Consider the following 26437-nt stretch of genomic DNA (forward strand, 5'->3'; position numbering starts at 1 on the left):
ACAAAACCATGCCCAAGTCCAGCTTGTTCCTCATCAGCACACACGCGACCCTCCACATCATGACTAGGCTGCACCACCTTTTCCTGACAAACTATTATCCGACCCTCCAACAGCCATGCCGCCATTATCCCAGGCTTCACAGGGGAAGTCAGAAAGGTTGTCATCTACTCCATCAATGGTTCCTGTAACAACTTCGGCCCCAGCAAGTTTTCTCTCCCCTCTGCCGCCGGCCCCTGCAACTGCTACAGCACCACCTACAGCTGATGAAAGTCATCCAATAGTGTCTCTTCCTCTATCCAGCCCCGTTGCTTCACCACCCACAGCATCACAGTCACCCTCGGCCACTTCATCCCCCAGTTTGCCTAAACCTCAAACTGCAACTCATAGTGGCCAAGCTGTCCATCACCCTGCTAGATATTCACACTAGATAGATAGATAGATCGATCGATAGATCGATCGATAGATAGATAGATAGATCGATAGATAGACAGATACCTTATTATAAACACCTTGCAGCCATAGGCTCAGTTACGGAATATTTACAAATAGAGATGATAAAGAAAGAAGTATAAAATATTACAACTTCGTATCATTATTATCTTCGTAACTTTGTATCATACTGATTTCAGAGTCCCCTCTTGTCATAGATGCTGAGTACCCGCTGCTGTAAACAAGTGCAGTTCACATGGACTTTTGATGGTAGTGACACTGTCCGCAAATTGAACTGTTGAAATTATCAGTTCATGTTCATGTTCTTATGGATGTTTCTCTAACAGTTGTGTCAATGCTCGCCAATGGAAATGTTGACATTATTGGTTCATGTTCATTTCATCAATCTATTTGTATTAGCTTTTAACATTAACTTAGTTACATGATTCTTGTCAGAAGAGGGCGTGTGTTAGCCAGTGGCTCTGCTGTGACATACCCACAATGTGACATGATGTAACATACCCATGATTCTTACTGAAAAGGTTTTCTTTCTTCGTGTGAGTCAGCCATGTTGCCTCCTACAAAAAGTCTTAAGAACCTTTGCTCTTGTTGACTTACTATACTGTGAAGTCACTTCATACTCAAGTATACAGTATATCACAGTTAAAGTTATAACAAAAAATCGTAACCAATTTGTTCAAGTTAATGAAGTGAAATCAGGCACTAGCCCTATCATGTTTGGAGTACCACAAGGTTCAATATTAGGACCCAAACTGTTTTTTCCTTATGTCAATGACTTTCCTGAATTTGTAACCTCAGGAGAACTTTATATGTTTGCTGATGATACTACCATATTTACAGTAAGTGATCAGATAGATATTATAATTAAGGCCATGCAAGTTATACTGGATCAAGTTCTTAGTGTGGTGCTAACAGATTGACTGCTCATGAAACTAAGTCAGAAGCCTTATTATTATCTAAACAAAGATTCATTGGTCCATTGCTGCCTTTGAGGTACGGTGAAAAATTTATTGACAGTAATCTTTCTTGGCAAGAACACACCAAAAGTCTGTTAAAATCTTTTAATAATAAAATAGCGGTCCTCAGAAGAATTAAATTCTTGCCATCATCCATTCTACAGACCATTTATTTTACGACTGTACTTCCAAGTGTCTTATACGGAATACTAGTATGGGGTTCCTGCTCACCTGCAGTAATGGATGATCTTGAGCCTGTTCATATACGAGCTTCTAAACTTATTTTTAAACTTTCAAGGAATTCAAATGCTGATCAATTAAATAAATTGAAAGGCTGGAACAATTTATCTTTTTACTATTCTAAGAGACTGTTAGTAGAAGCATATAAATCCTACCATAGATGCAATACCAATGTTTTAAATGATCTAGTAATGTTAAGAAAATCATCTCACTGCCTGAGGAAATCAATTAATATTGAATTTCCAAGTCCTAAAACAGAAATTGGCAGGCTGACTTTTAAGCATAGAGCTGCCATTGCATGGAATTCACTTCCTGATTTGATAAAAAAGTCTTCTAGCTTAGAATATTTTAAAAAAAGACTTACATCTAGCAAGGACTTGATTAAGTCCATAAGCTGTAATAAGGAATCTTCCATGATAAGAAATAGGAGTGAGGAATTTCTTTATTAATCTTATCTTAAATTGTAGTTCATAGTTTTATATTTTTATATTTGAATTATTACTATTAATTATTATTTAACTTAGGTAAATAGTAGATAGGCAGGTCCACATCAGGACTTCAGTCTTGCGTATTCTGTAACCTGCGTTACCAAATAAACTATGTATGTATGTATATATGTATGTATATATGTATGTATGTATGCATGAACGAGCTAAGGCACAAGGTAAAAGACGACATGAAATAGCGCTCATTGTATCAGCTGCAAAGGCTGCACGGCTACAAACAAAATATGAAGGCGACATTATCAAAAATATTTGTTGTGAAGAATCTCAATCATTGACTACCCAAGGAGCAGAGTTGGACAGAGATATAGCGGACATTGCTTCGAACCTAAAAGAGTTACACATGATACACACGAGTACACAGACCGAAGTAGAACACACTGATTCATCAACACAAACCGAGGAGTTTGATTACATGTTTAGAAGAGCAAAAGTAGCTCCATTCGATCAAGATGATATGATGGACGACGAAAAGGTCCTTTTTCATACTGGTTTGCCAACATCTGGAATTCTTATCGAGGTGTATGAACATGTAGCACCTTATGTGAAAAGAAAGACAAAACTTTGAGTAAGTTTCAGGAACTTGTTATGGTTTTGATGAAACTTAGGCTTAATGTTCCCTATAAAGATCTAGCCTATAGGTTTGATGTATCTCTTTCTACTGTATCCAGGATATTTCTTGCCTGGATGACAATAATAGATATTAGACTGTCCCCATTGATTTACTGGCCAGAAAGAGAGGAACTGTGGAAAACTATGCCCAGTTGTTTTACGTTTTCATTTGGCAATAAAACCAACGTTATAACTGATTGCTTTGAAGTCTACATAGATAAACCCTCTAATCTTAGAGCAAGGGCACAAACCTTTAGCAACTACAAGCATCATAACACAGCTAAGGTTTTAATTGGTATCACCCCACAAGGCACTATTTCGTTTGTTTCGAAAGCATGGGGTGGTAGAACATCTGATAAGTATCTTACTGAGAATTGTGGTATTCTTGATAAGCTTGTACCTTGTCTGCCATAACCATGGAGACCTGGTTATAGCAGAAAGGGGATTTACTGTTCATGAGAGTGTTACCCTTCAAAGAGCACAGCTTGTAATACCTGCTTTTACTAAGAGAAAAAGGCAGTTGGACCCTATAGATGTTGAGAACACACGTGGCATTGCAAATGTAAGGATTCATGTGGAAAGAGTAACTAGTGTGTTACAAAACAAGTACACAATACTACAAGGTGTTATGCCCACTGATTTTCTACACAGCAACAAGGAACAGTCGAAGCTACCTATGATAGACATAATTCTAAGGGTTTGTTCAGCTTTGGTAAACCTCTGCCCACCAATAATTCTATTTGACTAAACTACACTATACAGACTGAATAATGTTATATAGCTTGTAAACGTATATCAAAAAATACATATAAGTATGACAATGGGTAACTAGCGATAAACTAGTGTGAGCTGTGTCCGTGTTCCTAATGAATAAATTTGATGGAAATTCAAGTTTTACATCATAGAAGCAAGGGAGTTATTGTTCAATCAATTTAGCTCAACGACAACATAACCTATTTACAATTTGCATGTTTTGAGAATACTTTATAGCAATGCATGTCAATAGTCTATGTGAATAAAATAAGATCACAAGTAAAAATCATGTAGTTATATCTTGTACATGATTAGTGATCTTGCATCTGACTGATCTCAACACTAATTAGAGAAACTCCAATTTAGAATAATCCTCACGTGTTAAAATATCTTCAACTGTCTTTGTAAAATGAGTGTTTCATTCATAAACATCTAGAATAGCAAATTATTCTAATTGTAAAATAATAAAATAAAAATTATCTTCGAGCCTAAAGTGTGTTTGTTTTTAGAAATGACTCATTTGATTTTCCAAGTGTTACCCAAATGTGACAATAGCAACAAAACAATTGTGTTTAGAGTGGTTAACAAAACAAAATGAAATAGTTAACATACTATTACAGTAGTGGCCTCTGTTTTCATTGTTTACATTTTGAAGTAACTAACTATGAAATAGTTAATGGTTGTAATATTGTTTCATTTGTTTTTTTTTTAACCATTATAGTGCATTCATTATATCTATGAAATAGTTTGTTAATAAAACTATCAATATTAGTCTCTTAGCACAATACTGTCCTAAACAATGTCCTGTATTACATGGGTATAATAAAGGCACTCTACATTATGCACTACACTTAATGGAAACATTGTAATTTGACCACTTTTCAAACAGTGAGCTATATGTGGCCGCATTCTTGGAATGTCAAATGTGAAGTCTTTTGGATTGTGACCATAAACAAGGCATGTTGCAAAACAAATTGCAAATACACCACAATCACTCCCATTGAGTTGTTGCTGGACTGGAACATTAGCCATGCCAACATATCTATCAGCCATTAGACTTTTGACTTGCTCCTCAACTTCATCTTAAATGATGTCAGGGTAAAGACTATCAAACAAATTGACCATGCCAGATGTACAACCAACAGAGCTTACACATACCCAGTGACAATTTCCTGTACGCAGAATTTTTACAAATTCTGATGTAACAATATCAAAGTTTCTTATTGGCCCTAACGTTGTTTTCTGAAAGCTTTGAATTATAGGGTTGACTTTCATCAAAAAGACTTGTGCCTGTTGAATTATTGTACAGTCTAACCACCCTGTAGGTGAATTAATAATGTCAAAATGATTATCATCCAGATCTCCAATGGTAGCACTTTTATCCAGAGAACCCTTAGTCTCTAATGTTATTCCAACATCTGATTCATCACCACTGGAATCACTAGGTTCAGCTCTATCATTGCAGCTTGATAAAACTGAACTTGTTTGTGATTGATTATATTATCACAATTTGAAGAACAACAAGAGGTAGGACTAACTATTATAGACGAAGGGCTAACGCTCGAAATGTCAGCTTTTGTAATCGTTATGGTGGCCAATTTACCATTTCAACTTTGTTGATATATCCAAATTATTAGGACTAACACTAGTTGCTTTACCACCTTTTGACACTTTACAGCTGCTGCACATCCATGTAGTTTGACTATTATTAGGCATTTTTTTATAGCCCAGACATTGTAGATGAAAAAATATACCATTTTTGCAGTTGACATTGTGGCATTTTAGGAGCCTTTCATTTACTTTAGGAGTACTGTTGATTCACACATTTAGTACCTCATCGTTGTACGTACTCTTGGAGGAATTTGTCTTGGGTGCTTTTTTGGGCTTTTTAACCCTGAATTCTGTGAGCAGGCGGCAGTTTGGGCAGTACCACACACCAGGGATAGGGTCTGATAGGTGCAGACAAGTAGTGGAATTCCTTTATTAGGCATGCAAGGTTACTGCAATGTACAGTTCCGTCTTAAGTTTGCAATCTGCAGTAGCAAACTCCTGAAGGTGACGTTGGTGGTACTTATTCAGTAAGGTGTTGTTTTCTTGTGTATGTAGAGTGCGTGACATGTCTTGTCGAGTTCATGAACCCAAAAGGGTGTCGGGTAAAGGAGAGAAAACGCATGTGCTCGAAGTTTTGGGAATAAATATAACCTTGTGTTTCATTATCTGGTTGATTTGAGTGTGTAACATTGGCGACCCTGCCAGGACTGGACCAAAGAGGCTTATCATCGACGAAGAACTGCCTTGGGTTGTGAAGGACAAAGTAATTGGCACGCTTGATTGATTCGTCGAGCGCGAGTTGGTTGTGGTCGATTGCTGTCGACGGCGGACTGATCTTGACGTAAAGTGTCGCATTTCTTTTGTGAATGGCTGATTGCACTATTGGTGAGTACGAAAGATTATTTCTTGGAAGTATGATGGACACCGAGAGTCTGCAGATCGAAGTTCAGGCCGCGTTGTGTTCCTTGAGCGAGGAAAGGCTTAAAGAAGTTTGTAGTGGGCTGAACATTACTGTACCGCCTGAGAGCAAGGGAAGGTTGGTTTTTATCCGAGCTCTAAATAAATACCTCGAAACGGAAGAATTAGATAATGAGAAGCTCAAAGTGTTGTCGTCATCTCTAAGTATGCAGGGAAAATTTGTACCGGAACAGAAAACGGAACCGCCGAAAGCTTCTGAAAATAGTAAGGCGACCGTCAAAATAGAGCAAAATCCCGCGGTGTCAATTTCAAAATTCAAACGCGACTTCAAGATTTCGGGCCAGATTGGCGACGCGTCGCAGAAGGATCGTTTGAGTTTTTCCTCGCTAGTACATCAAATTGAGAATGGGTTAAAGAACGACTATACAGAGGATGAAATCAAAGAGGCTGTGATAAAAGCGATAAATCCGGCGTTAAGCCTAAGAAGTTATTTGGAGGGTAAGGTAGATTTAACACTGGCCAAATTGAGGAGAATTATGCGTTCTCATTATCAGGAGAGAACAGCAACCGAACTATATCATCAGTTGAGCTCAACTGTCCAACAGCCAAACGAAAAACCTCAAGAATTCTTGATCCGCCTTCTCGATTTGAAACAGAAGATCTTGTTTGCATCTCAAGAAACTGACTCGGACCTGAAATATGATCCTACCTTTGTACATGGCATGTTTGTCCATAGTTTTTCCCTTGGCCTGCAAAATGAGAATATCAAGATCGAAATGAAGCCCTACTTGGAAAAGAAATTTATAAGCGATGAAGAACTATTCGAGAAATTAAATGTGTGTTTCAGTGACGAACTGGAGCGATCACAGAAATTCGGTTCACAGCTAACCCCCAAGGTAAATACTGTTCAAAAGGGAGGGGACAAGCAGGAGACAAAGAATAATGGGGTGGAGGAAGGTCTCATGAAAGAACTAAGGGAGCTCAAGGCAGAGGTGGCCGCAGTCAAAGAGAGAGTTCGGGCCCCACTCCGGGTTCAAACCCCCCTCACACAACAGCCTATGAGACAACCCCCACTGTGTAGGACCTGCCAACAAAGTGGGAATGGATGGCCATGCAACCATTGCTTCAGGTGTGGGGCGAGTGGCCATTATGTACGCGAGTGTAATGCCCAATTCAGCCGACGCTCTCCAGCAGAATTCCAGGGAAACGGCCAGAGGTCACGTCCATGGGACAGGGTGTGACCAGGCAAGAAAACCAGTCCCGTTACGTGCAGTGTGGAAAACAAAGCACAGACCATGTACCACTTAACCGCGGCGGAGCCTGTAAGACCAATAGATATTATTCAAAAGAATGTCAAGTAAAATACAGAGCTGTGCATAAACCAGTTTGCATGGCTATACAGGAACTTGAGAAACAGAAAGCAGCCGGAGATGATGGCCATGATTTGAACACGACGTTTCCCTGCCACCTGACGCCAAGGCAGCAGCTCGGACTGACAAAAATCGTGGGACGGAGGTGCGTGGTAAAATGCCTAATGCAAGGAAAGGAAGTGGAAGCATTATGGGATACAGGTTCCCAGGTTTGTGTTGTGTCAAGGAAGTGGCAACAAACTCACTTACCGCTGGAGGTGTTAAGAAATGTTGAAGAGTTGTTGGGAGCAGGAGAAGAGCTGAATTTGGAAGCGATGAATGGGACAAACATTCCATTTGACGGTTGGATTGAGATCGGGTTTAAGTTGGCTGGGGACGATACAACTGCTCATGAGCTGACAGTTCCAGTACTGGTGGGACAAAAGGAACAAGAGTACCCAATCATTGGCTTCAATGTTATAGAAGAAATCCTCGCTCAATATGGTGGAAACCACCAAGCGGCAAGTAACATCATTCAGCAGTCATTCCCTTCAATTCATCATACTCGCATAGGTACCCTGATCAATTTGATCCAGTCAAGAACACAGGATACCGGTACTGCAGCTGTTAAAGTCGGAAAGAGAGATGTTATGCTGCCAAAAGGAGAGGCAACGACAGTTAAGTGTCAAACTCACCTCGGACCAGTTCCAGAGGGGATGCCAGTAATATTTGAGCCCAAGGAAGACAGCGAGCTCCCAGACGGACTGGAATTGGGCGAGGAACTTACTAAAATAACCCCGGGAACCTCTAGTCACGTGGCCGTCGTGGTCCAAAACAATACAGACAGAAACATCTTGTTAAAGCGCAGAACAGAATTGGGCCGGATACACCTGGTAAAGTCAGTTCTACCAATTCCAAACACTCCCGACTCGTACTCTCGAGGAGACGAGGATTCTTACCCTGAAGCTACCTCGCATCCTGGTCAGGAACAAGATGGATGGGAGCCACCAGTTGACTTGAGTCAGCTAGAAGACAATGAACAATTGATCGTCCACGAAATGCTACGGCAAGAAGCTGGAGCCTTTGCAAGAAACGACGATGATGTTGGCTGCGTGGAGAACTTGGTGCTGGATATCCAGTTAAAGGACAATGAGCCAGTACAGAAGAACTATATCTCCATCCCCAAGCCACTCTATGGGGAAGTGAAAGAGTACTTAGAAGACTTGATTAATCGAAATTGGATCTGCAAGTCCCGTTCGGCTTACTCCTCACCCATGGTCTGTGTTCACAAAAAGGATGGAAGTCTGCGACTTTGTATTGATTATCGAGAATTGAACAAGAAAACATATCCAGAACGACAGCCGATTCCCCGTATACAGGATATCTTAAATGGCCTAGGCGGCAACAGATGGTTTACAGTTCTGGACCAAGGGAAGGCCTACCACAAAGGCTTTATGACAGAAGAAAGCCGCCCCCTGACTGCATTCGTGACCCCCTGGGGATTGTATCAATGGAATAGAATACCGTTCGGGCTAATGAATGCACCGGCGGCATTCCAAAGGTGCATGAATGAATGTCTAGATGGCTTACGTGACAACATCTGTATCCCCTACCTGGATGATGTCTTGGTGTATAGTACGACCTTTGAGCAACACGTTCAGGATGTCCAACAAGTCCTGCGTCGACTGCAGGAACATGGGATAAAGTTAAAGCCATCAAAGTGCAAGCTCTTCCAACGACAAGTTAGATATTCGGGGCGGGTTGTTTCCGGCGATGGCTACTCTCTAGACCCAGAGGACACGGCCGCCGTACACAACTTGGCGAAACAAAAACCAGCAACAGTGGGTGATGTGCGTAAACTGCTGGGGTTCCTGAGTTACTACAGGCAATACATCCAGGATTTCTCACGCATAGCTAAGCCCCTGTACGATCTAATGGCTGGCCCTGATCTATTGGCTAATAATCATAAGGTAACATGGACAGAGGAACATCAGAAGCGGCTTGACATGCTGGTCGACCGACTAACTTCTCCTCCAGTGATGGCATTTCCCGACTTTACGAAGCCATTTGTACTTCACACAGACGCCTCACAAGAGGGACTTGGAGCTGTATTGTATCAAGAACAGGACGGGGAGCTCAGAGTTCTAGGTTATGCCTCTAGGACACTAACTCCAGCAGAGAAAAATTACCACATGCACGCGGGAAAACTGGAGTTCCTTGCCCTCAAATGGGCAGTAACTGAGAAGTTCCGTGATTACTTGTACTACTCCACCTTCTTCACTGTTTACACCGACAACAATCCACTAACTTACATTCTGTCGTCAGCTAAGTTGTCTGCAGTAGGGCACCGGTGGGTGGCAGAACTGGCAGATTTTAATTTTAACATCAAGTATCGGCCTGGCAAATCTAACATTGATGCGGATGTACTATCTCGCCTACCGCTAGATTTCAGTGCATACATGGAAACCTGTATTGCAGAAATGGAAAAGGACGCAATTTGTGCAACAAGTCAAGCAGTGATACATCAGGAAACAGACGCCACACCCTGGGTGGCAGCAGTTTCAGCAAGAGTTGGCATTGCTCACGCAGAACCGGGCGTCACAGATTTGGTTTTTCGCCAACTTACTTTAGAAGAAATATTAAGGGCTCAACGGGAAGACCCCGACATCTCACGAATCCTGGCCTACAAGAAACGGGGATATCCCCCACCAGGAGGAGAGCGGAAAAATGAGACTCGTACAACATCTTGCTACTTGAGAGCATGGAATAAACTCCATATATCAGCGGACGGGATTCTGTGGCGCCAAACTAAGAGTCGATTGCAGCTAGTATTACCCACAAAGTTTAAACAGTTGGTTTACCAAGAGCTTCACATTGAAATGGGTCATCTGGGTGCAGATCGAGTGGTGGACTTAGCGAGATCTAGGTTCTATTGGCCTTACATGCAAGAGGAAATCGAGTATTTCATCGCCAACAAGTGTCACTGCATCCAGCAAAAGAAGCCCCAAACCTCCCCTAGAGCACCAATGGAGAGCATTACGACAACTGCCCCTTTTGAGATGGTGTCTATAGACTTTCTTCATTTGGAGAAAAGCCAACGGGGATTTGAATACATTTTGCTGATAGTAGATCACTTCACAAGGTTTGCACAGGCCTACCCAACCCGAAACAAGACAGCACGAACGGTGGCTGAAAAGATTTACAATGACTTTGTACCACGATTCGGATTCCCAGCCCGTATACACAGTGATCAAGGAGGAGAATTTGAGAACAATCTCTTCCATCAACTACATAAGTTGTCTGGCGTTTCCAAGTCTCGCACCAGCCCCTACCACCCTCAAGGGAATGGGCAAGTGGAGAGGATGAACCGTACGCTATTGTCTATGCTGCGAACACTCCCAGATTTGAAGAAACGAAAGTGGGATGAATCACTCAACAAGATGATCCACGCGTACAATTGCACGAAGCATGAGGCGACAGGATACGCTCCGTATTACTTGTTGTTTGGAAGAACACCCCGCCTGCCCATCGACCTGATTTTCAATTTGAATCAAGAGAGTGCAGAGGGAGATTATAACACTTACGTCCAAAACTGGCAGCATGATATGAAGGAGGCATACCGGATAGCTCAACAGAATGCAAAGAAGACTGCCGAGCGCGGCAAGCAATATTACAACAAGAGAGTCTCAGGTGGCGTTCTTCAGCCAGGCGATCGGGTGCTAGTTAGAAATTTAACAGAGCGCGGTGGCCCCGGAAAATTACGATCCCATTGGGAGTGCGCTATCCACGTTGTGGTTAAACGAATGGGGGCTCAAAGCCCAGTCTACAAAGTGAAGCCCGAGAGTGGAGGTGGCCGCGCAAGAGTACTTCACCGGAATTTACTACTGCCTTGTGACGCTTTGGAAGCAGATGCCCCAAATCTGGGATTTGGTACACGACCCCCAAAATCAGCAGTAGAGAAACGACTTTTGTCTGTTTCGGGAAATGACCTACAGAATTCGGGGAAAGATGATGATGATTTCGGTAGTGTGGACCTTGTAGAGGAAATACCTACTGAAGTAAGAACTTCAAACTCAGTGTCTCCAGGACGCGATTTGCCTTCAGAGTCAATTGAGGATTCTGCGACTACTGAGGGCACCAATGGGCCATCCAGCGAAATACAACTTGCAAATGAAGGAAGTGCTGACAATGATGGATCAGAGGGAGAGGATATTGCTGAGCAGGACATGTGGACTCGGCCGCAGCGCCAAAGGAGACCGCCGCAGATCTTAACTTACAACTCTCTGGGAAATCCACAGTACCAGTCGGCTGAGCCAGGATTCAGCAGTTCACGCGTTAACGCCATTCAAGCTCCAGCTATCACAGCTATTCATCCGGGAACACCCCTGTATTTCTGGGTGTGGCCATGCTGTTTCCAACCTGTCTACTACTCGAGGGCTTGAGAGGAGCCTCTTATAAGACTCAAACATTAAACAAAAAAAAAAAAAAAAAGAAAATCAAAAGCACGCAAGGTGCTGAAGGAGACAATGTCAAACAACAGCTACAGTAGCTGCAGAGAACCCTGATAAATAGTTTTGTAATATTTAGAAGAACACTTTCATTTTCGGCGGGGGAGTGTGTAGAGTGCGTGACATGTTTTGTCGAGTTCATGAACCCAAAAGGGTGTCGGGTAAAGGAGAGAAAACGCATGTGCTCGAAGTTTTGGGAATAAATATAACCTTGTGTTTCATTATCTGGTTGATTTGAGTGTGTAACATGTACCATCAAGCAAGAATCTCAGGTAATATGCAAATTCTCCATACTTTCGTTCCTTTGGGAACAATAGCATCCCAAAGGTCTTTATCAGGAAAGATTCTTTCTACAAAAAGCTGTGGTTTGTTGGCACTAAATGCACACACAACAAAGTCACAATATTGAAGACCATTGAGGAATAGTTGTTTTTGAACTTGATAGTAATATTGATGGTTTCTCTTAAGTCTACAACAACCATCAACTTTCTCTAGACAAGCATTTCTCTTCAGTACATAGTTTTCAAAGTCTATGTACAGGCATTTAACTTACCTGCACCCCTTGCTGCAGCAAGAACAAGAACAAACAAAATCTGGTGTAGCATGCATCCATGGGTACAAAATCCTTGTGATTTGCAGACATATATGACATTAATGTTTGCATCTATGGCTTTGCCTTCATTTTGAATTCCATGGTTGATTGCTTTAGCTTGCACTTTAAAGAATTAGGGATAACAAATATTCCTGATTAATGATGTAGAAGGCTGAGCAGGATTAGTGTGAAAGGCAGCATAACTCATAGATACACTAATTCTACCAGCTCTGTGTTTTTAGAATGTAGATCCATTTGATTGCTCTCTTGTATCTTGCTCTATGACTTCTAGATCAGACTCAGAAAGAGAAAGTTCAACTTGACAGCACTTTTAAACTACTGGTGTCATTACTTGTGTATAAATACAAACGCACGTGTGTAACCTGGAATATGCAAATGAGACCCCTGTCCACCAATATGGCAGACTATTTTTAATTAGGTTTATGATGTCACGTGAATACACAGAATAGACACACTAATTGTTGTTCATTGCAGCACCAGGGAGACTCGTGCGCCAGATGCAGTTCAGGCAATAGTAACTGCCCAACTTATTGCTAACACAGCCTTTACTGCAATTGTGGCATGTACATCTTCTCCAGCAGAAAAGGACTAGCAGTTGATCTAACACTGAGCAGAATACATCACTTTTGCATTGATGAAGGCTATAACATCTGTGGAGTTGGTAACAAGCCACAAACTCCAGAAAAAAAAAATTGAGAAGATGAGAGAACTTGTCTTCCAGTCTTTTCTAACCCCATTGATGCAAAACAATAACATTAAATTTGCAAAGCTAATCTCTTTCTCTAACAAATTCGGCTTAATCAGGACACTAGTTGACAGAACATAAAAGATCAACAACACATGGGCAGGGTTTCATGAGGACATCAAGAAATTGTTAGTAATCTTATGTAAAAACCTTTTCCCAAGTCATATTGTTGAGCAAGTCATTAGGCAGTATATTGCCAAAACTCAGATCTCTTCGAATAAACTTGCTAGTCCACCCCCCAATTCTACACATTTTTTCAAATTACCTTATGTTGGCCCCTTCTCTATTGTAGCACAAAACAGATTACATAAATTACTTAAACATTATTGTAACAATCTCGATGTTAAGTTAGCCTTTTCCTCCTTCAAGATCCACAAAATGTTTGGTGTGAAGGACGCTGTGCCAGTCGAACTTTGTTCAAATGTTGTTTATAAGTTTACCTTTGCAAGCTGTAATTCTTGCTATGTCGGTAAAACTAGCCGACACCTTTTGACACGCATTCCCAACCACTCAGACAGGGACAGGACCTCACATATCTTTCAACATCTTCAACAATCCCAAGCATGCCACAATTCCTGCTCTGCTGAATGTTTTAAAGTTATAGATCATGCGACCACAAAATTCCAGGTCAAGATAAAAGAAGCACTACATATTTCCTGGGAGCAACCTTCTTTAAACAAGCAACTATATCACATTAATCTAACTCTTCCGTTCTAATTAACACATCATATTAATAATTATACACTCTTCTGTTACTTTGGGGTATTGTGTTAGTTTCAATAGCTTTTGTTTAGCACTACATTATAAATTCAAATGTAACTTCAAATCAGTTCTACTCTCAACTGAAGATGGTCATTAAATGACCGAACATGTCTTACAAATTTAGTTTTAAATGTGTTGTTATTTTCCTAATAATCCAGAAAAACAGATTCAGTGTTGCACTGAAATTTCCTGTAATATTACTAAGTCATTTTACAAAAATTATAAAAACACTCTCTTATAGAAAGGAAAACATGACTTAGCTAAAACAGGAAAGTGAGAGAAGGTGACAAAACCACTGCATTATGGATACTGGAAAGTCTGAACAAACATTGGGCATCACATGTGTAGGTGTAAGTAGAGTTAAATGGTGGTCCTCACTTGTAGTAGAGCCAATGACTTTTGACAGACTTAAAAGTATAAAAAAAATCAAACACTTTGAAATACAGACAACAGTTGGACCAAGATTGAATCAACTTTTTCAAATGACAAAGAACCTTTTTAACCCTTTTCAGACGAGTGGGGTCAAATTCAACCCCCTTCAGAGACATACCAGTTTTACCTCCCCTACAGGGGTTGTTTTCTACTTGTATGAAGCTGCAGTGAAGAAAAAACTGTACAGCAGTTATTCAATTACAAAAAACATAGAATCCACCATTTTTTCAGGGTTTCCAACAAAAAATGTCCAATTTCTTTTTGGTGTCAGCACTCGCATTTGTTGATGTTTGTGAAAGGTCATGGCATCAAATTATTTCATTACCAATCAAGTTTTAGAGATGGTTTTGGCGGACGGCAATGATCTGGAAGACGAAGAAAGTGTAGAAGAAGAAGAAGAAGAAGAAAGTGTAGAAGAAGAAGAAAGAGTAGAAGAGAACCGCCTCCTGGTTAGCTCAATTGGTAGAGCGCCAGACTGTTAGAGCACCTCCCGGTTAGCTCAATTGGTAGAGCGCCGGACTGTTGTGAGGGAGGTCGTGAGTTCAAATCCGGCCAGACCAACACTCAGGGTCTTTAAATAACTGAGAAGAAAGTGCTGCCTTTGTAATAATATCTGCAAATGGTTAGACTTTCTAGTCTTCTCGGATAGGGACGATAAATGGAGGTCCCATCTCACAAGCCCTTGTATGTGATAAAAAAAAAATTTGTGGGACGTTAAAGAACCCACACACTGTTCAAAAAGAGTAGGGCACGTAGTGCCCGGTGTTGTGGTCTATCTTTGTGTTGTGTCTATCAAATTGATGGGGGGGTACTGCGCCTTTGAATATCGTATAGAAAGGGTACAATATAAATAAGGAATTCATTCATTCATTCATTCAGAAGAAGAAGAACTAATAATTTTACGTTCACCTGAATTTGAGTGATGAGTTATCATACATTGTTAATAATATACCTGGCAAGTTCTGTGCCATACATGTAAATGTACATTAGCCTAAATTGATGCAGTACCTGTCTTCAAATCAAACGTAACAGAAAAAATGTTATTAAAGAACTTGAATTTCCTATACAAATCCACTATGACCTCTCACAACTTGTGCCATATCAATCCACTGAAAAAATTGACACAGTATTATCCACTATTATTGATCACTATTTGTTTAGACATGTAATGATAAGTTAACTCTAGAGATAAGATATGCAAGAAGGAATGTACCTAAATATAGTTATTTTCATAGAGTTGTGGGAACATGGAACTCCCTTCCCTTTTCATTTGTAAGGCAACAAGTTTAAATTCTTTTAAAGTCTTAGTTCAGGGGTTAGTTCATTCTCTTAATGCATTTATTGTTTAATATTTATATTTGTTACTGTTATATCACAGGGTCTTGTTACATCATAGGGCTTCTTGAGTTTGTAATGCGCATGTACTTGGCACGACACGTGTTTTGGATAAGTGCTGTGTTTAGCGTGGATTGCTCGTTAAATATATTCTCTTTCGTTTATTTGAACTGTTCCATTTCTCTGGTTACAACACTTGGCAATGAGGATGGGATAGATGCTACTTCGTTTACTTCCTGGGTTACTTGTACACTGCACGATTCCTTCTGACATTGTTCGCTGTTTCGCGTTTTCACGCTTGTGGTTGTCACTGTAATGGCCTCCCCGATATTGGGTACCATTGGAGAATTTGAACCTTCGACTGAGACATTTACAGTTTATTCGGAAAGACTGGATCAGTTCTTTGTTGCAAATAACATTGGAAGTTATCCATCAAGTGCATCGGAAGCAGTTATCCCTGCAGCAGAAAAGAAAAAGGTGGCCGTAATGATTTCTGTGATCGGCAAGAAGACTTATAGCCTTCTTCGTGATTTGTGTAGTCCCATGAATCCAAAAGACAAAACATTCGAGCAGCTTTGTGAGTTACTTCAGCAGCATTTTAAACCTAAATGACTGGAGGTCGCAGAACCCTATAGATTCCATCATTGCTTTCAAGAAGACAATGAAACCGTTCCTGTTTACAGCGCCCGTTTGAGACATCTGGCATCAACTTATGATTTCGGGGAATTCCTGAACCGTTGTCTTCAAGGCCAGTTTGTCTGCAGCATTTGAAATCCAGCAACCTGTAAAAAACTCCTAAGTGAAGAATGCACATTTCTAGAAGCCTTGGAAGTGGCTATAGCAGATGAAATTGCAACAAAGTAGAGTGTACAAGTTCAGCAGCAACTGACCCAATCTGTGAATTCCATTTCCAAGAATCCTTCTGTTTCGTCGACCTCATCTGTAAATTCTATTTCCAAGAATTCTGCAGTGTCACCGTCCTCTGGTGGAAATTCTCTTGTACCTCCTCTTTTACGCCAAGGTATCTGTCCAAATTTACCTTCACCTCCTCAGTTGAATTCCTACACTTGTTTTTCATGTGGAAATGCTGGCCAGGTGCAATCGAAGTGCAAATTTAGGAATGCTACATGTGGCAACTGTAACACAAGAGGACATATTGCTCGTGCTTGCAGGAAGAATGGAGTAAATGCTGTGTGTGTTGAGGAAGAGGTAACCGAAGAACCGTTGCTTGAGGAAGACGAATTGTATAATTATGGTGTATGATGTGAATGCTATCTCTAGTTCGGAAATTTCCATACCATTAAAGATTCAAAACAATGATTGGAGTATGCAATTAGACACTAAATGTGCCTTGTCTCTGACACCAATGAGTTCAAAAGAGTTCGCCCTGATGTTGACATGCAACCGACCAATGTAGTGCTGTCCACCTATACGGGTGAAACTGTGCACCCTTCAGGGGAAGCATATATGCAGGTGGAATATTAAGGATTACAACAATTACTACCATATTTTAATTTGCATCATTATTTTCATTCAAGTACAATTGGTGATCTGCTCTAATATGGAGTCTATGACTCTTTTCTATTTCATCCCTTGGCTTCTGTGTTTTGTATGCCATAAATTGTAATAAATAAATAAATACAGTATTCGATGCTTTTGATCTAATCAGTAACAACTCAAATTCAATAATTTTGTCTTTTTATTTCAAAGTATGGTTGGTTATTTATGTAACCTGTCACCTATAAAGACCAGCTAAAACAAGTATCAATATTTTTCACTAAATTTCCAAACAAACGATAAATAAAAGTAAATCGTGCTGTCTACTTCTCCCCAGAGAAGCATTCAGTTCTCAACCCAAATTCAAGTCTTCACCTTTTAAAATACAGAAGTTCCAACTAAAGAAAAACCATAAGATGGCAAAAAGGAATTCATTCTCAACAAAAGAACAAAAAATCAAGCTCCCCATAAAAGTGAGATGGGTTTTGACCTCCAAAAAATAAACAAAGAAACCATGGTAACAACAGACACCTCAGTAGGGGAAATTCAAGGTCGAGAAAACAATACCCCGATCAACATCGCTGGCCGTATTTTATTTCATGGCACTGTGGAAACTGTGAATGATCACAGAAAAACTTTGACTAAGCAAGAAGTCCTGTTTACAGATAACAGTGGATTTCTATGGCTGGTCTTGTGGAAACAGGACACAAGTAAAACGAAATCAGGGCAATGTTACAAAATATCAAATGTTGCCATTAAACAATTTAATGGCGCAAACTATTCAACTTTAACGAAAAACAGCGCAATAAATAAGGCTGACAGATTAAGGATAGATCAAGAAGATTTTGTATTAGAGGGAAAACTACAATTGAAGCTGCAATTCCCACCAGAAGGAATTAACTAAGTTCAATCATATTGAACCCACAACAAGTGCCACTCTAAAGTCATGGACGGTGACAACAAAATACTCAAATGTTCTGAGTGTGGCCTAATGCAACTGAAGACCAAATGTCTCAGTAAAATAATGGCCAGTATTCTTACCATCACTGGAAAAGATACCACTTCCCCAAGTATCATTGACGATACGATTAAACAACTGTATACTATTAAAACAGAACAGGATGGGGAATTTGAGAAAGTGTTTGCAGACCTTAATGATGATGATATCACTGAACTTCTTCTTCCTGTCAAAGCAACAGTTGTATTCAATGACAAAAATGCCAAAGAGGTGATTAAATCAGTGTAAACCATAAACAATTCTCTTTTTATAAGCTGAAAGAAATTTATAACTTCTTCCCAAAATGTAAATAGGTCTTTAAATTTCTCATTTTCTTTTACTCTAAAAGTTCCGTTCGCTTTATTCTATGCAAGTTGTTACAAGTACATTTTTAATTAACATTAACTTTCAAATAATTTGAAACACAATGGTTTTTGTCACCAGTGACACCTAAAAATTACCAAGTATTATTAATGTTTTTCCAACAATTGATACAACCACTGGTTGTAATTGATGAATAGAAATTATTTGTTTCACAGGTGAAAGTGGGAAATTCCACTTGTTTTACTTAAGAAGTTAAATGTCTCTCTTTGTATATGTTGCTTGCTCTATATTTTTTCCATTTTCAAACTAATTTTCAAACTATTTATGACCATTTTTATCAAAATAATTATGTTATTGTTTTTACAAATGACATCTGAGGATTCCCATGCAATTAACAATTGCTGTTAGTTATTTCAAATAAGGTTATCAATCACTGTGTTTTTTCTGTGCTTCACTTCTTTCAAAGCAAAAAAAAAAAAATGAAATGTTACCATAGCAATGATTCAGTAATTTCAGTAATGCCCATCTGAACTTAGCTGGTTAATATATTTTTTGCACTTCCTCCCATCATTTCTTTATTTTCAAAGCCAGCTCTTTCAACTGCTAACATAATCCTCACCAACTTTCACACACCAGGGTTGTGATTACCATTGATAATGAGCAGAAGATAAGTTTGTGCATTCTAATGACGCAATTCACGCATCATAAGCAATTAGAAAACAAGCCATCAAAACTAATACCTATAGACCAATCAGAGTTTTTAATTGGTTTTAAACCTTGAGAGAGTTCCGTTGGAAAAGAAGGTAAGACTGGCGACTAAACCACTGCCACACTCACCGCATCAAAGAGGAAATACTCTGGGTGCTTTGTTAGAGCTTGACACATTTTCAAAATGGCGGATTTTACCGCGAAAAGTTCGATAACAACAACAGAGGTTAATTCTTTACAAAACCAAACCTTGGGACTTGTTGTGATGAAGTTGTAGGATTTTGTGTCCTTTGTTACTGTATATGCACCAGTGTTACTTTGTAGCAGGTTGTAACCAATGATAGCGAGGTTCATTTCAGACAAAGTTTTGTGAAAACTACCCCTGCACCAACCAACAAACCGATTAAATATCCTGCGCAGTGAACCAAACAACAGACTATCAACCCCTTTTTGTTCATCTTTCTCAAAGACTGATCTCGAGAACACGTACGCCAATGACGGAAAATCCAAAAAATTGATACTTTCGGCAAATTCAGAACCTCAAATAAACCATATGCGCCAAAATCGGCGAAATCATCAAAATATCTTAAACTTGGTCTGAATAGTGCACTAGAATAACCGTAGGTTTGAAAGTTTAACAACACTAACGTAACGAAAGTGGTTAGCAAACCTTTAGGAAGCATTGATCCTGAAAAGCGTGATATTTGATGTTATCAATTTGCGTCTCAAGAGTTCCAACCGCCAGTATTCGATAGAATCTCTTCTTTCCAAAACTTCGGGGATTTTTAACCTACAATTAGGACACACAAATTGAAAAAAAAAAAAAAATAGAAACAGTTATTACAGAGATATTTCAAATAGATTTCGAAAGCTACTGAGGATCATGTTTGAAGTCCATCACACCTATGTGTTGCCGCCTCATGCTCGTACAAGACGAGCTATCAACTGAGTAACGGAAGTTTCCTTTCAAAAATCTAGCTTACCCCGACATCTAAAAGGTAAATATTACCTGTACATCTCCACTACAGCCAAGGGAAGTACCAAGTGACCTACACAACGTCAGGATATTTGTTCAAATTTGTTGTCCTGACACAATCACATGTCTGCCTAGTATACGGTCAGCGGTTTTATGTTCTCATTTCCAGTAAATATTGTTATCATTGTTACTATTATCGTTATTTATCACCATCATGATAATTTTCTACCTCATAAATCAGTCTGGGAACGCAGACTCATGAGTGGTTTTCGATTCTCAGGAGCGAAGAAAGGCGACAACCGTCGAGTTCGCGGGCTACATGTAACTTTCCATAGCTAACAACGACAGATTGGCTTTTATCCGTGCTTTCGTTTCAAGCTGTCATCCATTTCCCATGACGAAATTGTTTACAACACTTTTCGTAAGCTAGCAGAGGGCGTCTGTTTTTCTTTGCACATCCGAACACATTTAAGTTTTAAGAAAGTTCTTGGGTAAACCTGAGCTCCATTGTGGACTTGAAAGAAGACAATTCCGTCATTTCTACCAGTAGGTCAAATGTTCTTTGCCGAAGACTTTGAAGGGGAGCGATCGGTTACTAGTGTTAATGTAACACACTCAAGCATTTGTCACGCAAGGCTAAAATTATTTTAATTTTGTTCCTGTCGTTACGTTTAATTTTCTCCTGATCTCCATCATGGAAGCATTAGCTGAGGGAGCTAATGGGGTTAACAGTTAACTGACAATTGGCCCAAAAAATAGTAGTTAACTGATATTTGGCACAAAAATTAGTGGTTCACTGATAAATGAAAAGTTAACAGTTAGTGATCATTATACTGTTATTATACTGAATACGATTGTTGTTGTTAATGAACGCCACAAAGTTTTTTCTAGCAGCGAAGCTATCTCGTGACATTTACCTGTCCCGCTGCGTGACCCAATGGGGATACCTTGGTCTCCGCTATGGCGTCGAGTGGCTTGGCGAACTACACAGGTCGCGTACCATTTGACATGGATAAGCACAGTACAGTGGAGAAAGCTTGCAGACATTTAATCGACTTTATGGGAATTAAAGAACAAGTGGAAAAACTCGGACTCGGCGCGTTTGATTTAAAGCTGTTCAGACTAGAAAAGATCGAAGGAAAGGCTGAAAGTTTTGCAATTGTAACAAAGGCTCAGCTGGAAATGGAGCTGCCCTTTTTGCTCGGAAGTGCAATGAGTGGCTTAAATGGTATGTATTTTGTTTCGTCCTTTTGTTTAGAATCTTGTCGAGCAAGTGAGCGGGGGTTGACCACACGAGCTCTTTTACATTATATATTAAGCGGACCCCATAGTCAGAGTACTGATCACATGCATCAATAGGTTTCGATTTCTTCCTTCTAATACTCTCTGTGTACGAACCTGCATCAAGCGGACATCTCAGTGATTTTTATCACGCTTTTGGAAACCATGGAGTGTTTGTATGAGAATCTAAGGAGGGACGGACCATTAGAAATAACCGGAGGGAAGGGAGGAAAAAATTTCCCGCGCACTTTTTTCAAGGCACACTTGACTGCATCAATTAGGCATAACCGTTTGCGGGATTTATTTAGACAAGTTTCTCGTGCAGGAATTTTTTTGGAGAAAAGTGTTCCCCTCCCCCCCCCCCCCCACCCTTCGGTTATTTTTAATGGTCCGTCACCCGCAAGTGAGAGCATCAGGGATTTTCATACCAGAAAGTCTGGGTACTACTCCAGCGTGACGCAGGGACAAAATTTCGCGGGAAAAGAGTAATGGCTGCCCAAAAAGTCGTGAGCGTTGACATCATAAAAGGAACTCTACAGCCAAGGTAAAACCACGTAAAAGTTCAAAAATACATGTTTTCATATTGCTAGCGAGATTAGTTCAAGAAGATTAGGGCTTGTTAGCCTAATTGAACTGAGAGACTTGAACACCTTGCCAACGCCAACGCGGTTGGAAGAGGATTTGAGACCAATCACTCTAACATTACCATTGGCCAAGTTCCTCGAAGGGTTTACTCTGGATCACCTGAGGAGCCAAGTAGCAGAGAGCCTGGACCTTAAACAGTTCTCAGTATCAGGCAGATCGACCCCGCGTGCCTTGATGTATATGCTCCATATAATATTGGAAGCTCTAGATAAAGGGAATTGCTTTGTGAGAATTTTCTTCGCTGACTTTTCAAAGGGTTTTGATTTAGTGGACCATAACGCCTTGGTCAATGAATTGAAACTGCTTAATGTAAACAATTTAATTGTTAGGTGGCTTTGTTCCTTTCTTACTAAGGGGCCCCTGCCCGTCAAAATTGGGAATGTCATGTCAAATGTTATCGTAAGCAATGGGGGTGCCGGAGTAATGTGTGTACCCGCGTGATATGTGTATCCCCGCACACATATCACTAGTGATATGTGCATGTGTACCCCTTCAATAAGGCGGTCAGTGATATGTGTATCCCGCCCCCCTCCCCTCCAAAAAATAAATAATTACGGCTAACTTGTGTTAATGGACAATTTTTTAATAATTTTTTTTTTTAAATATAGATTAGTGAGAAGCACTTCTGCGAACAGTAGTTGTAAAACTGTTTTTATTTTCCGACGCTTTTCGTCTAACTATAACTGTCGTGGACTTCTTCAGGGAGCTTTTGAAAAAAATTTGAAATATAGCCTAGTGGGCAGCACTTCTGCGAACAATAGTTGCAAAACTGTTTTTATTTTCGGACGCATTTCGTCTAACTGTCGTAGACTTCTTCAGAGAGTTTTTTGGGGGCCACGGTTTTAGCTAAAACCGTGGCCCCCAAAATATTTTTCTCACCTTGCCTTACACGTTTTAAATTTTTCACAACTTCGCCTGTTCCTGTTCGTAAGTCCGGCCAAGCCTCTACGGTCATCGGCCCCCGTAACTTTGGCCTATAAATACAGGCGTTTAGTTATACTCGTAAAACTCCCTGAAGAAGTCTACGACAGCTAGACGAAACGCGTCGGAAAATAAAAACAGTTTTACAACTACTGTTCGCAAAGGAGCTGCTCACCAGTTATATTTAAAATTTTTTTAAAAAATTGCAAATACTGGACAACCCAGACTTCGGTTGCCCTGATAAGGACTTGGTTGTCTAGGGCCGTACAGATTTTAAAACAAAAAAACAACAACAACAACAACATTTATTAACCTTTCAAAGGAGCCCCTTTTAAAGGTTAATTCAAAAGGATTTGATGTATGTAAAATATATAAACCAACAAAATCTGTCCCTCGTAGCCGCCATGTTTTCCTTGAAGCCTTTGGAGGCCCGAGTACAAAGTTTCAGTCTTTTGTGTATCCCTACCGGAGGTACACATATCACTAGTGATATGTGTGCGGGGATACACATATCACTGCGACAGGGTATCCCTCAGGGCACAAAATCTGCTCCGCTACTATTTGCTATTCTCGTCAATCGCCTAGTGTCTAGCTGGCCAAATCGACTAAAGTACGTTGATGACACCGCAGTTTTTAAAGTAATTTCTAGATGTTCCCCCAGTTATTTACAATTTATTGTTAACGAGATTAGGGAGTTTGCTTCACTACAAGGAATGCGCTTAAACCCCAAGAAATGTAAAGAGCTCCATTGCAAGTAAACTTTCTTCATTATCTGCCTGCTTCTCCTCAAGGCTTAGTTCTTGGGAGTACTAGTATCAGTCAGATAGATAGTTACAAGTTACTTGGTGTCTATATTTCTTCAGATCTCTCCTGGAACAACCATATTGACTACATTGTGAAGAAAGCAAGCAAGCGCCTTTACGCTCTTAGGGTGCTTGGGAAGGCAGGAGTCCCCCAGACCGATTTAGTGCTTATCTATTGCTCCCTAATACGGTCGGTCTTGGAGTACGCGGCCCCTGTCTGGGCATATCTTCTTGAGTACCTTAATGAGCTCGTCGCGTCGGTACAACGGAAACCAATTGGGATAATCTTCCCCCATCTTGACTATGGATCTGGCCTTAGTGAGGCTCGGCTGCAACCCCTCGTGGTTCGCAGAGCTGAACTGTGTTCCAGGTTCATGACTGAAGCGAGGAGGACTGAACCTATAAGTTACATCCTTCCTCCCGCCACAGAGGTCCATCATGGTTATTCTTTGCGAGCCGGCAATGTTCGAGTAGATCGGTTTAGAGGGGCCACAGAAAGACTTAATAATTTTGTTACTGTTCGATATCAATAAGATGTATATTTAATGTTGTACCTGTGTAATACTGACCCATACTGTAATTCAGCCTTAACTGCGAGAGTATGGAATTAAACGATCATCATAAACGATCATCACAAGGATGGAGAAAGTTGAAGAATTTAGCTGCGAAAATTGTAAGAGCTGGTTGGCAAGTATCGGCGCCTCTACATCTGGTAAAAAACAGGAACTTACAATCAGGATAAATCGATTATCAAGCTATCCAACATTGGTCCAGAAACTCAAAGATACTCCACCGCCATCGGCCAAGTGAAGAGGAGGTAGCAAACATCTTCCCATGGTAAACAAGAACCTATTCATTGAGTATGCTTCAAAGCAAAAAGGTAGTATCGGTCAGCAAAGAAAAGCTCTGCAAATGTTTACCAGCAGAAAAATCGTCAATTTTAAGACTCTCGTCGAAGGAGAAGTACTTTATGTTAGGGCTATGATGAAAAAGTCTTATGGGGCCCTACAACGCCCTGCTCTTATTATGTTTCGAAATGGTATTCCTAGCAAAGCTCACTGCAGTTGACCAGTAGGACGAAGTGGAATCTGTTGTCACGTACTAGCTCTACTTCGCTTCTTACAACACTATCATGAAACCGGGGAGAAAATACTTGCTCTCACATGTACAGAACAACTACAGAAATGGCATCGGCACCCACATAAGAGCCCAATACCAATGATACCACTGAGGGAATTAAAACCTAAATCTGCTGTTCAAAACAAAGGTGGAAACATTCAGGCTGCTGATCCCCAAATAGCACAATGAAAGGTGACGTTCACAAAGTGAGGAAGGAGATGAAGAGAGAAATTGCAAAGGTGGAGGTAGCCTTTAACCCTTTCAACATCATGTGTACTCGGTTCTTCAAAAATCAACAATTGGACATACAACATCACTGTATCAACACTTTGAACGCAGGTAGACTTTAAGGAAGGATTGATGGTAATGACACTTAAGTGGAGTTAGTAGCAAAACACATGCAGAGAGCCTTACTCCCAAATGTGATTTTGAACCAAGAGAACAGAACAGCAATAAACAGCTTCAGCTTTTCTTAAATTACTACAAACATTTAGGAGAGAATATAGTATGACGTATTCCAGACTTTGCATGTATCAATCCCCTAAGATCATACATCAACCTACTGGTAAAGTCAGTTCCTACAGTTCAGTTCTCAAACTGAAATGAAGAGAAACTTTCTTCACTGACTAGCCTCTTTTGTCATTTGATCTGACAACACTGTTAAATTTTGTATTTTTATCAGTAATAAGTGCAAATGCAATAAAGACAAACTTGAATTCGAAATCTAATTACTTCCATCTTTGGGGCCAACTGTGAGCATCGTTAGATTGACAACATGGCACAATGCCTGCCAAGTGGAGGATAACAAGTCCATTTGTTGAAAAGGCCAAACAGCATTCAAAATAGACCATTCTCTAACACGTCCAATGAACCTTTCAACATGAATGGTAGTTGATGCTACGTCAAAATTGCATACAACCTCTGCCTGTATAAACTGGTTTGACATCTTCTGAGCTGGATGATTCAGGTTTATTCCCTTCAATGAACAAAGATCCTGAACGGCAAACCCTCTGTCTTCCATTAATTCATGTTCTGGCTCAATTCGACTGATCACCCCTGATCAGTGATGTCATTATCAGAAATAGACCTTGGGTAGATATCAGTGAAAAAAAGGCCCATCCCATGCCGTGCAATCCCAATGAGAGCTTTGCCTGTTATGGTGTTCTTTTAATTGGAAAACATGAGGGAATTCAAGTCCAGATTAGATACACGCTGAAATTTAAATTCAATACAGTCAATGATCATGTCTGTGAGTCCATGACCAGTCTTTGCAAAAATGTCTGGCATCTTCTTTAGTAAAACCCCAGCTTCGAGTTTGAGGTTAATATGAGTGAAGATTCAGTGTCTCAAGTGTAGTGTATAGGATGCCAACGAGCATGAAATATGCGCGATGTAATGCGAGGCGTGATGGTGTGATGTAATACCCTCGAGACTTGCAT

The 26437-nt window shown here is 40.2% G+C and overlaps 1 protein-coding gene and 1 long non-coding RNA gene across 3 annotated transcripts in view; one reads left to right on the forward strand and one right to left on the reverse strand.

Moving 5' to 3' along the window:
- Positions 1-20361, reverse strand: part of LOC148735043 (uncharacterized) — a 94792-nt gene extending 74431 nt beyond the window's left edge. For both annotated transcript variants that reach the window (XR_015998658.1, XR_015998659.1), the window contains exons 1-2: positions 20237-20361; positions 19924-20043 (exon numbers count right to left, since the gene is read on the reverse strand). This is a non-coding gene — a long non-coding RNA (uncharacterized LOC148735043). The remainder of the gene's footprint in view (positions 1-19923; positions 20044-20236) is intronic.
- Positions 17739-18599, forward strand: LOC148735052 (uncharacterized). The gene is given in 1 exon segment (XM_088755565.1): positions 17739-18599. A coding segment is annotated over 1 exon segment (732 nt). The 3' UTR covers positions 18471-18599.
- Positions 20362-26437: the final 6076 nt, after the last annotated feature.

Source organism: Stylophora pistillata, chromosome 3, assembly GCF_964205215.1.
Source record: "Stylophora pistillata chromosome 3, jaStyPist1.2, whole genome shotgun sequence".
Taxonomy (NCBI): domain Eukaryota; kingdom Metazoa; phylum Cnidaria; class Anthozoa; order Scleractinia; family Pocilloporidae; genus Stylophora; species Stylophora pistillata.